Genomic DNA, 14,586 nt, shown 5'->3' on the forward strand with positions numbered 1-14,586 from the left:
TCAAATAAGCAAAATCCCTTTGTCCGAACCACCCAGGGTATTTGAACTGATTCCAGAGGCTGACCCAAAACAACGCCGCCGGAGAAGAGGTAGACTGTGCGGTCTTCTGGTCAGACTTTGGAGGCGCGCACACCACCCACCGCTTCCGAGTATATTACTCTCTAATGTCCAGTTTCTAGATAACAATGTAGACGAAATTAGGGCAAGGGTTGCTTTCCAGAGAGACGTCAGGGATTGTAACATACATATTCACGGAAATATGGTTCTCTCGGGATATGCTGTCGGAGTCGGTACAGCCACCTGGATTTTTTTGTGCATTACGTCGACAGGACATCTCTCCGGGAAGAAGAAGGGCGGGGGTGTATGTTTCATGATTAACCTGGTGTAATTATAACAACATACAGGAACGGTTATTTTTTATTTTGTTCACCTGACCAAGAATTCCTTACAATCAAATGCCGACCGTATTATCTCCCAAGAGAATTCTGCTCGGTTACTGTCACAACTGTGTATATCCCCCCTCAAGCCGATACCACGACGGCCCCCAAGGAACTTCAATGGACTTTATGCAAACTGGAAACCATATATCCCATGGCTGCATTTGATGTAGCTGGGGATTTTAACAAAGCAAATTTGAGAACATGGCTACCTAAATTCTATCAGCATATTGACTGTAGCACTCTCGCTGGAAAAACGCTGGATCACTGCTACTCTAACTTCCGCAATGCATACAAGGCCCTCCCCCGACCTCCTTTGGGCAAATCTGACCACGACTCCATGTTGCGCTTCCCTTCCTACAGGCAGAAACTCAAACAGGATGTACCCGTGCTAAGGACTATTCAAAGCTGGTCTGACCAATCGGAATCCACACTTCAAGATTGTTTTGATCACGCGGACTGGGACATGTTCCGGGTAGCCTCAGAGAACAATATCGACATAAACGCTGATTCGGTGAGAGAGTTTATAAGCAAGTGTATAGGAGATGTACCTACTGTGACTATTAAAACCTACCCTAACCAGAAACTGTGGATAGATGGCGGCATTCGTGTAAAAATGAAAGTGCAAAACCACCGCATTTAAGAATGGAAAGGTGACTGGGAATATAGCCGAATACAAACAGCGTAGTTATTCCCTCCGCAAGGCAATCAAAGCGAAATGTCAGTGTAGAGACAAAGTGGAGTCGCAATTTAACGGCTCAGACACTGATGAAATTCAGACACTGACATTTCGTATGTGGCAGCGTCTACAGACAATCACAGACTACAAGGGAAAACAAGCCACGTCACGGACACCGACGTCTTGCTTCCAGACAAACTAAACACCTTTAACTGCTTTGAGGATAATACAGTGCCATAGACACGGCCCGCTACCATGGACTGTGTGCTCTCCTTCACCGTGGCCGACGCGAGTAAGACATTTAAACGTGATAACCCTCGCAAGGCGGCATCCCTAGCTGCAGCTTCAGAGCATGCGCAGACCAGCTGGCTGGTGTTTACAGACATGTTCAATCTTTCCCTATCCCAGTCTGCTGTCCCCACATAATTCAAGATGGCCACCATTGTTCCTGTACCAAGGAAGGCAAAGGTAACTGAACTAAACAACTATTGCTCCGTAGTAAGCACTCACTTCTGTCATCACTTCAGTGCACCGAGAGACTAGTCAAGGATCATATCACCTCCACCTTACCTGACACCCTAGATCCATTTCAATTTGCTTAACGCCCCAATAGGTCCACAGACGATGCAATCGCCATCACACTACACACTGCCCTATCCCATCTGGACAAGACCCCATCCTGTGCAATTGGGTCCTGGACTTCCTGACGGGCCGCCCCTAGGTGGTGAAGGTAGGAAACAACACCTCCACTTCGCTGATCCTCAAAATCTGGGGCCCCACAAGGGTGTGTGCTCAGCCCTCTCCTGTACTCCCTGTTCACCCATGACTGCGCAGCCACGCACGCCTCCAACTCAATCATCAATCTTGCAGACATCACAACAGTAGTAGGCTTGATTACCAACAACAATGAGACGGCCTACAGGGAGGAGGTGAGGGCACTCTGGACTTCAGGAAACAGCAGAAGGAGCACCCCCATATCCACAGACGGGTCAGCAGCGGAGAAGGTGGAAAGTTAGGTTCCTCGGCGTACACATCACGGACAAACTGAAATGCTCCAGCCTTCTTTGGCTTGACACCTAAAACCCTCACACTTTTACAGATGCACAATTGAGAGCTTCCTGTCAGGCTGTATCACCACCTGGTACGGCAACTGCACCGCAAGGCTCTCCAGAGGGTGGTACGGTCTGTACAACGCATCACCGGGGGCAAACTACCTGCCCTCCAGGACGCCTACAGCACCCAATATCACAGGAAGGCGAAAAAGATAATCAAGGACAACAACCTCCCGAGCCACTGCCTGGTCACCCCGCTACCATCCAGAAGGCGAGGTCAGTACAGGTGCATCAAAGCTGGGACCGAGGGACTGAAAAACAGCTTATATCTCAAGGCCACCAGACTGTTAAAGAGCCATCACTAACCTAGAGAGGCTGCTGCCTAAATACATTGGCCACTTTAATAAATGGATCACTAGTCACTTTAATAACGCCCCTTTAAGAATGTTTACATATCTTGCATTACTCAAAAGCATTTTTTTGTCCATTAAAATAACATAAAATTGATCAGAAACACAGTGTAGACATTGTTAATGTTGTAAATGACTATTGTATCTGGAAACGGCTGATTTTTTATGGAATATCTACATAGGTGTACAGAGGCCCATTATCAGCAACCAATGGCACGTTGTATTAGCTAATCCAAATTTATAATTTTCAAAGGCTAATTGGTCATTTGAAAACCCTTATGCAATTATGTTAGCACAGCTGAAAACTGTTGTTCTGATTAAAGAAGCAATAAAACTGGCCTTCTTTAGACTAGTTGAGTATCTGGAGCATCAGTATGTGTGGGTTCGATTACAGGCTCAAAATGGCCAGAAACAAAGAGAGATTTTACAGGGTAAAAGGGATCTTGCAACGCCATGCCCTGTGGTCAACGCTTATTTGGAGCCAATTTCCTCCTACAACAGGACAATGACCCAAAGCACAGCTCCAAATTATGCAATAACTATTTGGGGAAGAAGCAGTCAGCTGGTATTCTGTCTATAATGGAGCCAGCACAGTCAGCGGATCTCAACCCTATTGAGCTGTTGTGGGAGCTGCTTGACCGTATGGTACGTAAGAAGTGCCCATCAAGCTAAACCAACTTGTGGGAGGTGCTTCAGGAAGCATGGGGTGAAAAATGTTCAGATTACCTCAACAAATGAACTAGAATGCCAAAGGTCTGCAAGGCTGTAATTGCTGCAAATGGAGGATTCTTTGACGAAAGCAAAGTTTGAAGGACACAATTATTATTTCAATTATAAATCATTATTTATAACCTTGTCAACATCTTGACTATATTTCCTTTCATTTTGCGACTCATTTCGTGTTTGTTTTCAAGGAAAATAAAGGCATTTCTAAGTGACCCCAAACTTTTGAACGGTGGTGTATATATTGTATTTTATACCATCTATTGCATCTTGCCCATCTTGCCTTGCTCTGTCATTGCTCATCCAAATTTTATTTAGTGTGGTTCCCACCGTGAAGCATGGAGGTGTGATGGTGTTAGGGTAATTTGCTGGTGACACTGTCTGTGATTTATTTAGAATTCAAGGCACACTTAACCACCATGGCTACCACACCATTCTGCAGCGATATGCCACCCCATCTGGTTTGCGCTTAGTGGGACTATCATTTGGTTATCAACAGGACAATGACCCAACACAGCTCCAGGCTGTGTAAGGGCTATTTGAACACGAAGGAGAGTGATGGAGTGCTGCATCAGATTACCTGGCCTCCACAATCACCCGACCTCAACCCAATCGAGATGGTTTGGGATGAGTTGGACCGCAGAGTGAAGGAAAAGCAGACAACAAGTGCTCAGCGTATGTGGGAACACCTTCAGGACTGTTGGAAAAGCCTTCCAGGTGAAGCTAGTTGAGAGAATGTGTGCAAAGCTGTCATGGCCAAGGGTGGCTACTTTGAAGAATCTAAAATATATTTAGATTTCTTTAACACTTTTTTGGTAACTACATGATTCCATGTGTTATTTCATGTTTTTTTCTACAATGTAGAAAATAGTAAAATTATAAACTCTTGAATCGTAGGTGTGTCCCAACTTTGACTGGTAATGCAGATTTTGATATTTTTGTTGTTGTATTTTATCCCCTTTAACTCCCCAATTTCCATCTTGTCTTATCACTGCAACTCCCTAAAGGGCTCGGGAGGCAAAGGTCGAGTCATGTGTACTCTGAAACAATGACCCGCCAAACCACACTTCTTAACAACAATCCGCTTAACCCGTAAGCCAGCTGCACCAATGTGGCAGAGGAAACACTGTTCAACTGACGACAGAGATCAGCCTGCAGGCGCCTGGCCCGCCACAAGGAGTCGCTAGAGCGCAATAAGCCAAGTAAAGCACCCCTGTACAAATCCTCCCCTATCACGGAAAACGCTGGACCAATTGTGCATCGCCCTATGGGACACCCGATCACAGCAGGTTGTAATAAAGCCCGGGAATGAACCCAGGTGACCTGCGATGCAGTGCCGTAGACCGCTGCGCCACTTGGGAGGCCCCATAACTCACATTTCTATGAATTTGGTCGGGTCGGCCAAAAAGTTGCATATTGCACCTGTGCATCAATCTAAGTAGCATAATAAAAAAATCACCATCAAAATCTATCCGTTTTAGCAGAGAAGAAGAGGTAGAGAAAGGCCCAACTCGGCAGGTGCAGTTTTTGTTGTTGTTTGGCCCACCAAGCAAGGAGTATTTGTATGGAGGTCAATGAGAGTCGAATTTGGTAAACCCAAAAAATGTATGGCTTATTTGCTACATGAGGTTTATTTGATTGAATGGAAGTTTCGTAATGCTTAAGTTGTTACGAGTGCACTGATATAAGTAGGACACATGACATCCCAGGTACTTTGAGAAAAAACACTTTATATTGGAGTTGTCTCGAGATGGCTACGCATATTCATGTCATGGGCTAGTAGCATAACATCTCTCTCCCTTGAATACCGACGGTTGACATAAACTACCCTTATCGAATACTCAAAAATAAATTACAATAATGAGATGTATCAACCAATCCAAAGAAATGATAGGTGGGAGCTAGACAGCCCGCCTTGCCGCTTCGTGGACAACGACTTCCATTTTTAGGGCGGAGAGACTTTGGTTTAAGCTAGAGATATATTTTTTGCATGGGCTGAGTCTCAATCCACCACATCCGCCTATGTGGCCTACAAACTAATATGACCACTATGGAAAGACTACGCTCACGATGGTGTTCTCTGTTTTGGTCTACGACCCCCACGGGACTTGCCCACGGGACTTGCACACCGGACACCACTGAAGCCCCTCCTGGCCGGCTGGGACAGAGCCACAGCTATCTCCGGCGAAGCCGCGGAAAGGTGTGTGGCCACCACCTCCATGGGTTCAGGCTCTGATTCAGAACGGTCAACGATGGAGGGAGAGAGTCGATGGGGGTGCCGATGCTCCCGAAGGTTATTCAGATGGATGGCCATCGCAATGAGTGAGTCCAAGGTTAGATTTGGCATGCCAAGATGACACTGTCTGGACCTCTTCGCCCAATCATTTTATGATAAGGGTGCAGACCGCAGGGTCGTTCCATACGCTGGATGCGGCAACTATCTGAAAGTGTATGCGTACCCCGCCGTGGTCTGGCCATCCTGCCATAGTTGGAGTAGGCACTCAACCCCCTCTCTGCGTGGATGGTCGAAGACCCCCCTGAGTCCCTCATAGGAACCCAGCTCCTCCTCTCCCAGACGGCCATAGCCCACTCCAACGCCCATCCGGTCAGCATGGAAATAACCATGGCAACCTTGGACCACTCAGTGGTGGGGGCTGATATTTGATGAGTGAAATATAGGAAGTACTGGAGTAGGAAGCGGGAGGACCTCTTCCATAGCCATCCCCAGTTGTGCCAGCTGGTCGTGGTGTTGGCGAAATAGGTATCTCTATTCGCTGACCATCTGGGAAATTAACTGCTGCTTCCATTTGGTGATGTAGTATTCTGTAACGTAGACGCAAGGAGTCAGGAAGCAGGTGCAGTTAGTGAGTTTAATAACAACAACCATGGACCAATACAAAACAAGACCAGTGTTTGACATGGAAACACAAACAATACTACCTGATGACTAGCAACAAAAGAGTTCTATATGAAGGGTAAGTAATCAGGGAGTACTGAAGTCCAGGTGTGACAGATGAGACACAGGTATGGGTAATTGTGGTTGCCAGGTATGCATGAAGATGGGTTGCCAGAACCGGTGGTTAGTAGACCATCGACATCGAACACCAGAGGGAAGGAGCGGGAGTAGATGTGACAAATAATAGCCAATTTTGCCATTGCCACTTGCCAATCTACATTTTCTGATGAGAACCGATTAATCACCCTTTTAAACACATAATTAAAAACATGGTTTTTTTTGGATTACATTTATTATAATTTCCATAATTATTTTATATAAATAATGTATTGAATCACATTATTTGGCCCCAGTGCAAGAAACAATAGCCCTTTATATAAAAATATATATTCATATTCCTATTGCAAGGGAGCCATAGCTTAAAGCAGGGTTTCCCAAACTCGGTCCTGGGGCCCCCTCTGGGTCCACGTTTTGTTTTTTCCCCCCAGCACTACACAGCTGATTCAAATAATCAACTCATCTTCAAGCTTTGATTATTTGAATCAGCTGTGTAGTGCTTGGGCAAAAAAACAAACGTGCACCCAGGGGAGGGGCCCAGTAACGAGTTTTGGAAACCCTGGCCTAAAGTATGTTGCCACATATGTGACTGTATGTTCCTTAGAGTAATCTTGTGATGAATTTACAGTCCATACTTGAAATACTCATAGGTGGAGAAGAAACAGAAATCTCTAACAGCTACAGTACTTGCTTCATTCTTTGACAATGGAAAGCACCCATGTCCTAGTGACTCATCCTGTACTTTTACACAAGCCATTCTCAGTAGGCTACTGATAGTTGTCTAACTCTGTTTCACAATGAACATATCAAGACATGAAAAGAATCATAAACAAATGTGTTTAGGGCCAAAAAATGTAAGATTCCTTGAGATTAAGAGTTTGACATTGGTATGCTCAATCAATGATATCAGTCTTTGATATTGAAATAAACTGGTACAGTACTCATTCAGTTAAGGTTTCTTCTGGTGTAGTATGTATAGGAAATTGAATATGTTTATTTAGCTTATTTTGATTGATTGTCTGTACAAAGGCCCTGTGTCTTTTGCACAGTCATTGCTTTTTGAAGGGTGGTGAGTGATTCTTAAGGTGGCATGTCTTCTTGTACGTGCAACAGGGTGTGAGGGAAAAGGCACAGGTTTAAGGTTTATGGCATGTGTGAAAAAGTACTGCATTCAATCACCAGTAACAGTATTTTCTAGTCTGCATAAACAGTGTAGACTGTAATAACAATGAATAATCCATGTCTATACTATATGTAATATTCACCCATTGGATGAAATACTCAACCCCTTTGCAATCAATACTCTAACAGTCAAGAGTGTGTATACTATGATTAAATGGAATGTCAGATCCTAACAGATTGGGATATAAATTATCATACACTTCTACTTTAATATTAGCAACACAGGATATACAATCGATATACAGAATCGCGGGAAGTACACATCTGTGAGTTTGGTTTGTGTGTTTGGACAGTGACGATGTTCACAGGCGGGTGACGTCCCCCGTCTCGGAGTCTGGGGCCTTGTCTTTGTCCCCCTCTGTGGGCACACTGCGGTACTGGCACTGGGGGATCAAATTGTTACCACTGGCAGGCTTTGGTGGGGGGACCTGGGGTGGCACCTGCTGCCCCTTTAGCGCCCTCCTGTCCCTTCTGTCCAGCCAGTAGAAAGACACCATGAGGAATATAGCCGATGAGGCAACAGTGGCACTGCAGGCAAAGAAGACGTAGAAATACTCCCCTGTTCTGTCCACCAGGATTCCTGCAACGGCAACAACATAAACAACATCTTCAACAACAACAGGAACCAATCTCAGCATTAGGGCCCTAGCAGTGCATGAAAGACAGATCATGATGACATAACGAGATAACTACACCAATAACATACAGTATTGCCATGGCACAGGCAAACTCAGCCAACCACATAAGCAGTAAAAATAAAACTTAGCTCAAATGTCAGGTATGCAGCCTAAAATAGCTCTGAAATAAGAGAGCCCCCCCTGTCTAGTTCAGTGCCCCCCCCCCCCCCCCCAGGAAAGACGGAACCCAGACCTACACTGTGGGCTGAACATTACATTCTAATTCAAGTCAGATGTGTACTTCCCGCGATTACTTATTCAGAGACCCTGTGCACACACAGGCACGAGCACACAGGGATGTACGGATGTACACACACACACACACACACACACACACACACACACACACACACACACAATCTGTTTCCCTTGGAAACACATGATTGGTTGGATGACCATGGGATCCAAGCAACAGGATATGCTGCTTGCCTTTGACCACAGCGTTGTGTGTGTTGTTATTTGTAGGGTTTTGTTGGCATGTCTAGCACTCCAAGTTACACTACAGCACTTACTTGATTCATTAAATATAAAATGTAATTATTAATTGAATATTACATCTTCTCGGGGAGGCAGACACACAGTACACAAACACACACACACACACCATGACTCAGTGAGTTCGGTACCTGCGAGCGGGGGACCGATCAGCAGCGTGACACTCTCCATGATGGCAAGCAGGCCCAGGGCAGCAGGGAATCGACTCATGTCCAACGTATCCATGAGGACGGTGAACATCAGCGAGCCCACCACGCTCATGGACAGGCCGTAGGTCACCACGTACGCCAGCAGCACGGGGAAGCTGGCATCGATGCAGCAGATAGTATTACTCAGCCCATTCACCAGCAGAGCAGCAGAGAACACATAGGTGTGGCACCCCTTGAACCAGGGCAGGCTGAAGAGCAGGCCGATAGGAGGCCGCACCACGATGTTAACGATGCCCAGAATGGAGAGGAGGAGGGCGGCTTGGCTCTGCTCCATGTCGTGGGCCGTGGCGTAGGGAACCAAGTAGATCAGCGGCACCACAAAGCCTAGCATCATCCAGGTGATGCCCACAGCGTACATACGGTAGCGCAGGTTGTTACGTAAGAGATCAAAGGCCATGTGACGACGCAGGGCAGTCATCAGACCGGTCCACAAGGCCCTCATTCTCCCCTTTAGCTTCTCCTCCTTCAGCTGAAGAGGCCTGTGGTTTATCAGGGGCTGGCCACGGTGTCTGGGGCCCCCCAGGGGCCTCATCACAGCTCCGCATACGCAGCAGTTAAGCAAGACAGCCCCCAGCACCAGGAAACTCCCACGCCAGCCCAGCTCAGTGTGGAGGTAGTTGCCCAGGAGGGGCAGAGTACACAGGCCCAGAGCCGTGCCCGTGGACGACATGGCGTTGGCGAAAGCCCGCCGCCGTACAAAATAGTGCCCGAGGATAGTCACTGCAGGCTGGAAGCTGAAGCAGAATCCAAGTCCTATCAAACAAGAAGACAATGAGTAAAGGCACATGGCTGAATGCATGGGAGGTTGCCCCCATCCACTGATACAGGGTCAGATTTTTTTACCTGCCCTAATAATCATGGGAAGGATTGGAATGTAGGGTTATCTGATACTAGATCTGTGGTTAGGGGTTAACTGCTGTGTGGAGGAGGATGGGGAGGACTATCCTCCTCAGTGAATTTAAAAAAAATGTAAATAGTGCAATATTGAAAAACGTTATCCTTTTTAGATAAAACTACACTAAATATTTGCACGTCACCAAATAATTAATTAAAACACACTGTTTTGCAATGAAGGTCTACAGTAACCTCAACAGCACTCTGTAGGGCATCACCAGGGTGTAGCCGGAGGACAGATAGTTTCCGTCCTACACTATGTACATTGACTTCAATATAAAACATAGGAGGCTCATGGTTCCCACCCCCTTCCATAGACTTACACAATAATTATGACAACTTCCGGAGGACGTCCTCAACCTATGAGAGATATTGCAGCATGAACTGATATGTTGTCCAGCCAATCAAATGATTTGAGAATTAATCTAGTACTGAAAGCATAAGTTACAGCTAATAAGCTAATTTATTGCCACCGGGGCCTGCCGGTGTAACTACTAAACTGCTTGCTCACTGTACTGCATGATTGTAGCGGGTTACTAACACGTTAGTTGTAGTAGCTATGTTGACTATGACATTACTAACATCCTTAGCTAATATGGTGACAACGACGTAGGCTGTGTGTAGCAGTTAGCGGTTATGATATGAAGGTTTGGCTTGGAAAGTTTTTTTTGCCTGGTCAGACAGCTGACGTGTTGTGCACTGAAGTCCACAAGCGAAGGGAAAAGGTGAGAGGAGGAGAGCATGTAGATGCGAGGAATTATACAACAAGCAACATTTTTATTCTATTGGATGTGGCTGAACTGTGTTTGCGTGTGATCATTCCGCTATTCTGTTTAAAAAATTTTTTTTAACAGAGGCAAATATTGAATGTGTCACTGTCTGTCACCTTGATCACTCTCCTTTTTCTCTCAACCTGTGCACCTACCTTGTAAACGTTTATTCATAGGCTAGGTTGTAGAAACCTCATGATGGGTATAGGGAAAATTCTAGTATCGTGTAGTAGCCTAACTAAACCTTTCGATGTTACATTGAGCTGGGTGAATGGAATATACAGTGCATTCGGAAAGTATTCAGACCCTTTGACTTTTTCCACATTTTGTTACGTTACAGCCTTATTCTAAAATTTATTAAATAGTTCCCCCCCCTCATCAATCTACACACAATACCAAAACAAAAACAAGTATTTAGACATTTTATATAAATGTATAAAGTAAATAAATACATAAAAGAAATATATATATACACCCAGTATATCACAAACGTGAGTACATGCCTCACATTTTTGTAAATATTTGAGTATATCTTTTCATGTGACAACACTGAAGAAATGACACTTTGCTACAATGTAAAGTAGTGAGTGTACAGCTTGCATAACAGTGTAAATTTGCTGTCCCCTCAAAATAACTCAACACACAGCCATTAATGTCTAAACCGCTGGCAACAAAAGTGAGTACACACCTAAGGGAAAATGTCTAAATTGGGCCCAATTAGCCATTTTTCCTCCCCAGTGTCATGTGACTCGTTAGTGTTACAAGGTCTCAGGTGTGAATGGGGAGCAGGTGTGTTAAATTTGGTGTCATCACTCTCACACTCCCTCATACTGACTGGTCACTGGAAGTTCAACATGGCAAAGAACTCTCTGAGGATCTGAAAAAAATAATTGTTGCTCTACATAAAGATGGCCTGGGCTATAAGAAGATTGCCAAGACCCTGAAACTGAGCTGCAGCACGGTGGCCAAGACCATACAGCGGTTTAACTGGACAGGTTCCACTCAGAACAGGCCTCGCCATGGTCGACCAAAGAAGTTGAGTGCACGTGCTCAGCGTCATATCCAGAGGTTGTCTTTGGGAAATAGACGTATGAGTGCTGCCAGCATTGCTGCAGAGGTTGAAGGGGTGGGGGGTCAGCCTGTCAGTGCTCAGACCATACGCCATACACTGCATCAAATTGGTCTGCATGGCTGTCGTTCCAGAAGGAAGCCTCTTCTAAAGATGATGCACAAGAAAGCCCGCAAACAGAAGGACATGGAATACTGGAACCATGTCCTGTGGTCTGATGAGACCAAGAAACTTATTTGGTTCAGATGGTGTCAAGTGTGTGTGTGACGGCAACCAGGTGAGGAGTACAAAGACAAGTGTGTCTTGCCTACAGTCAATCATGGTGGTGGGAGTGTCATGGTCTGGGGCTGCATGAGTGCTGCCGGCACTGGGGAGCTACAGTTCATTGAGGGAACCATGAATGCCAACACGTACTGTGACATACTGAAGCAGAGCATGATCCCCCTCCCTTCAGAGACTGGGCCGCAGGGCAGTATTCCAACATGATAACGACCCCAAACACACCTCCAAGACGACCACTGCCTTGCTAAAGAAGCTGAGGGTAAAGGTAATGGACTGGCCAAGCATGTCTCCAGCCCTAAACCCTATTGAGCATCTGTGGGGCATCCTCAAATGGAAGGTGGAGGAGTGCAAGGTCTCTAACATCCACCAGCTCCGTGACGTCGTCAGGAGGATAGCAGGGTTCGGCACACGAATCGGGTTCTCGGTAGGTCCAGGTCCAAACGCCAACAGGTAAGTCCAAAACAATCCAGCTCATACACAGTAAATCCAGCCAATCTCTATTGTTCATAAGGGAAAATGCACTCTCTCTCCCTCTTCCTGGTTTTTCTTGACCCTTTGGGTCGGCTCCACCTTCTGAGGGTTCCCCTTGCTTCTGGGACTTGTAGTTTTGGCGGTCGGCCATTTTGTGATCTGTAGTTTTGACAGGGGTGGCCATTTTAGTGATCGGGCAGAGCCCGTTTATTAGTTCTGCTCTCACATATCTGCCATTTATCACTCGACCCCCTTCTTTGCCACAATATGAATTCAGACCCTTTACTCACTACTTTGTTGAAGTGCCTTTGTCAGCGATCACAGCCTCGAGACTTCTTGGGTATGATGCTACAATCTTGCCACACTTTCTTCTCTGCAGATCCTCTCAAGCTCTGTCAGGTTGGATGGGGAGCGCCGCTGCACAGCTATTTTCAGGTCTCTCCAGAGATGTTAGATCGGGTTCAAGTCCGATGCTGCCACCACCATGCTTCACCGTAGGGATGGTGCCAGGTTTCCTCTAGACGTGACTCTTGGCATTCAGGCCAAAGAGTTCAATCTTGGTTTCATCGGACCAGAGAATCTTGTATCTCATGGTCAGAGTCCTTTAGGTGCCTTTTGGCAAACTCCAAGCAGGCTGTCATGTGCATTTTACTGAGAAGTGGCTACCGTCTGGCTACTCTACCATAAAGACCTGATTGGTGGAGTGCTGCAAAGATGGTTGTCCTTCTGGAAGGTTCTCCCATATCCACAGAGGAACTCTGGAGCTCTGTCAGAGTGACCATCGGCTTCTTGGTCACCTCTCTGACCAAGGCCCTTCTCCCCTGATTGATCAGTTTGGCCAGGCGGCCAGCTCTAGGAAGAGTCTTGGTGGATCCAAATTTGGTGGAGGCACACTCTGTTCTTGGGGACATTTTTTGTTACCCTTCCCTAGATCTGTGCCTTGACACAATCATGTCTCGGAGCTCTACGGACAATTCCTTTGACCTCATGGCTTAGTTTTTGCTTTGACATGCACTGTCAACCATGGGACCTTATATAGATTGTAATGAGACTAACGTAACCTGTGGAAAAATGGAAGGGGTCTGAATACTTTACGAATGCACTGTATATGACAATCATCCAATATGCTGTAATAGGACATGCTCATCAAAAAAATCGTCCTCCCTCATCTTAAACGTCTCCGACCGCCACTGATGTGGAGTGACTCCGTGTGTGTATGTGGGAGCGCAGTGACCTGTGATAATCCCAGCTGTGACGTAGAGCTCAGTGATGGTGTGGGTGAACGAGCTGGCCACCATTCCAAGCCCACTCAGGACCCCGCCCAGCATCACCGTCGCCCGGCAACCAAACCTCTCCACCAATACACTGCAGAATGGACCTAAAGGAGACATGCTATTGGTTAAATACACAAAAACCTAAAAGAAAGTAGGTCGTTCCACCTCAAAAAGCACACGGAAGAGGCTTGACACCCACTATATCAGTTTGTTCTGTTTTTTTCTAACAATGAATTAGACATGAGTTATCCAAAGGAATGGTCAAAAGCCACCCATGGACTCCACACACCTCATGCCAATCCCACCCCAACAACGAGGATATAGTATCAGTTCTCTGTATTTCATTAGTAGTATGGCGCTGCAGCCTGGAATATTGTTTCTTCATCCTATGTAATATATTCCCAGTGAATTTGGTGATGTGTTTTTCCCCCTGTTCAGAGAAACTTAACAAGTTATGTTTATGTCCCATCCTACACCCTGATATTACCAAATTCTGACCATTAGATTGTGGTGTTACTGCTATTAGGTGAAAAAAGTTGGAAGACCCCCCTCAATGTTAATGAGAGAGTTCACCCAAATTACACAATTACACGAGTTTCCTTACCCTGTAAGCAGGCTATGACAGCAACCCATGCTTTGGTTTGGTTGGCCACTGTTTGAAATGCTACCTTTTTAGAATTTGTGGCACAAATCCAGTGCAAGTCAATGGTACCTATATTAGCATTTTCACGCATGTTCAAATCATCTTAAATTATTTTAAAAATGTATTGTGTAACTCAATTATGTTACTTCTAGATGATTTGAACATGATTACAGCTGTGAGACTTTTTGGGTAAGTCTCTAAGAGCTTTGCACACCTGGATTGTACAATATTTGCCCATTTATTATTTTTACAATTCAAGCTCTGTCAAGTTGATTGTTGATCATTGCTAGAAAGCCATTTCAAGTC

General features: G+C 45.6%; 1 protein-coding gene across 2 annotated transcripts in view; it reads right to left on the reverse strand.

Annotated features, from left to right (window-relative positions):
* Positions 1-6,152: 6,152 nt before the first annotated feature.
* The window catches only part of LOC109870275 (monocarboxylate transporter 6), a 33,429-nt gene continuing 24,995 nt past the window's right edge, over positions 6,153-14,586 (reverse strand). Inside the window, exons 3-5 of one of the 2 annotated variants that reach the window (XM_020460708.2) lie at positions 13,598-13,741; positions 8,800-9,630; positions 6,153-8,076 (exon numbers count right to left, since the gene is read on the reverse strand). In XM_020460708.2, coding sequence (XP_020316297.1) covers positions 7,799-8,076; positions 8,800-9,630; positions 13,598-13,741 — 1,253 coding nt within the window. In that variant the 3' untranslated portion in view covers positions 6,153-7,798. The remainder of the gene's footprint in view (positions 8,077-8,799; positions 9,631-13,597; positions 13,742-14,586) is intronic. The other variant, XM_020460709.2, reaches the window with a different exon arrangement.

This window comes from Oncorhynchus kisutch, linkage group LG25, assembly GCF_002021735.2.
Source record: "Oncorhynchus kisutch isolate 150728-3 linkage group LG25, Okis_V2, whole genome shotgun sequence".
Lineage (NCBI taxonomy): Eukaryota > Metazoa > Chordata > Actinopteri > Salmoniformes > Salmonidae > Oncorhynchus > Oncorhynchus kisutch.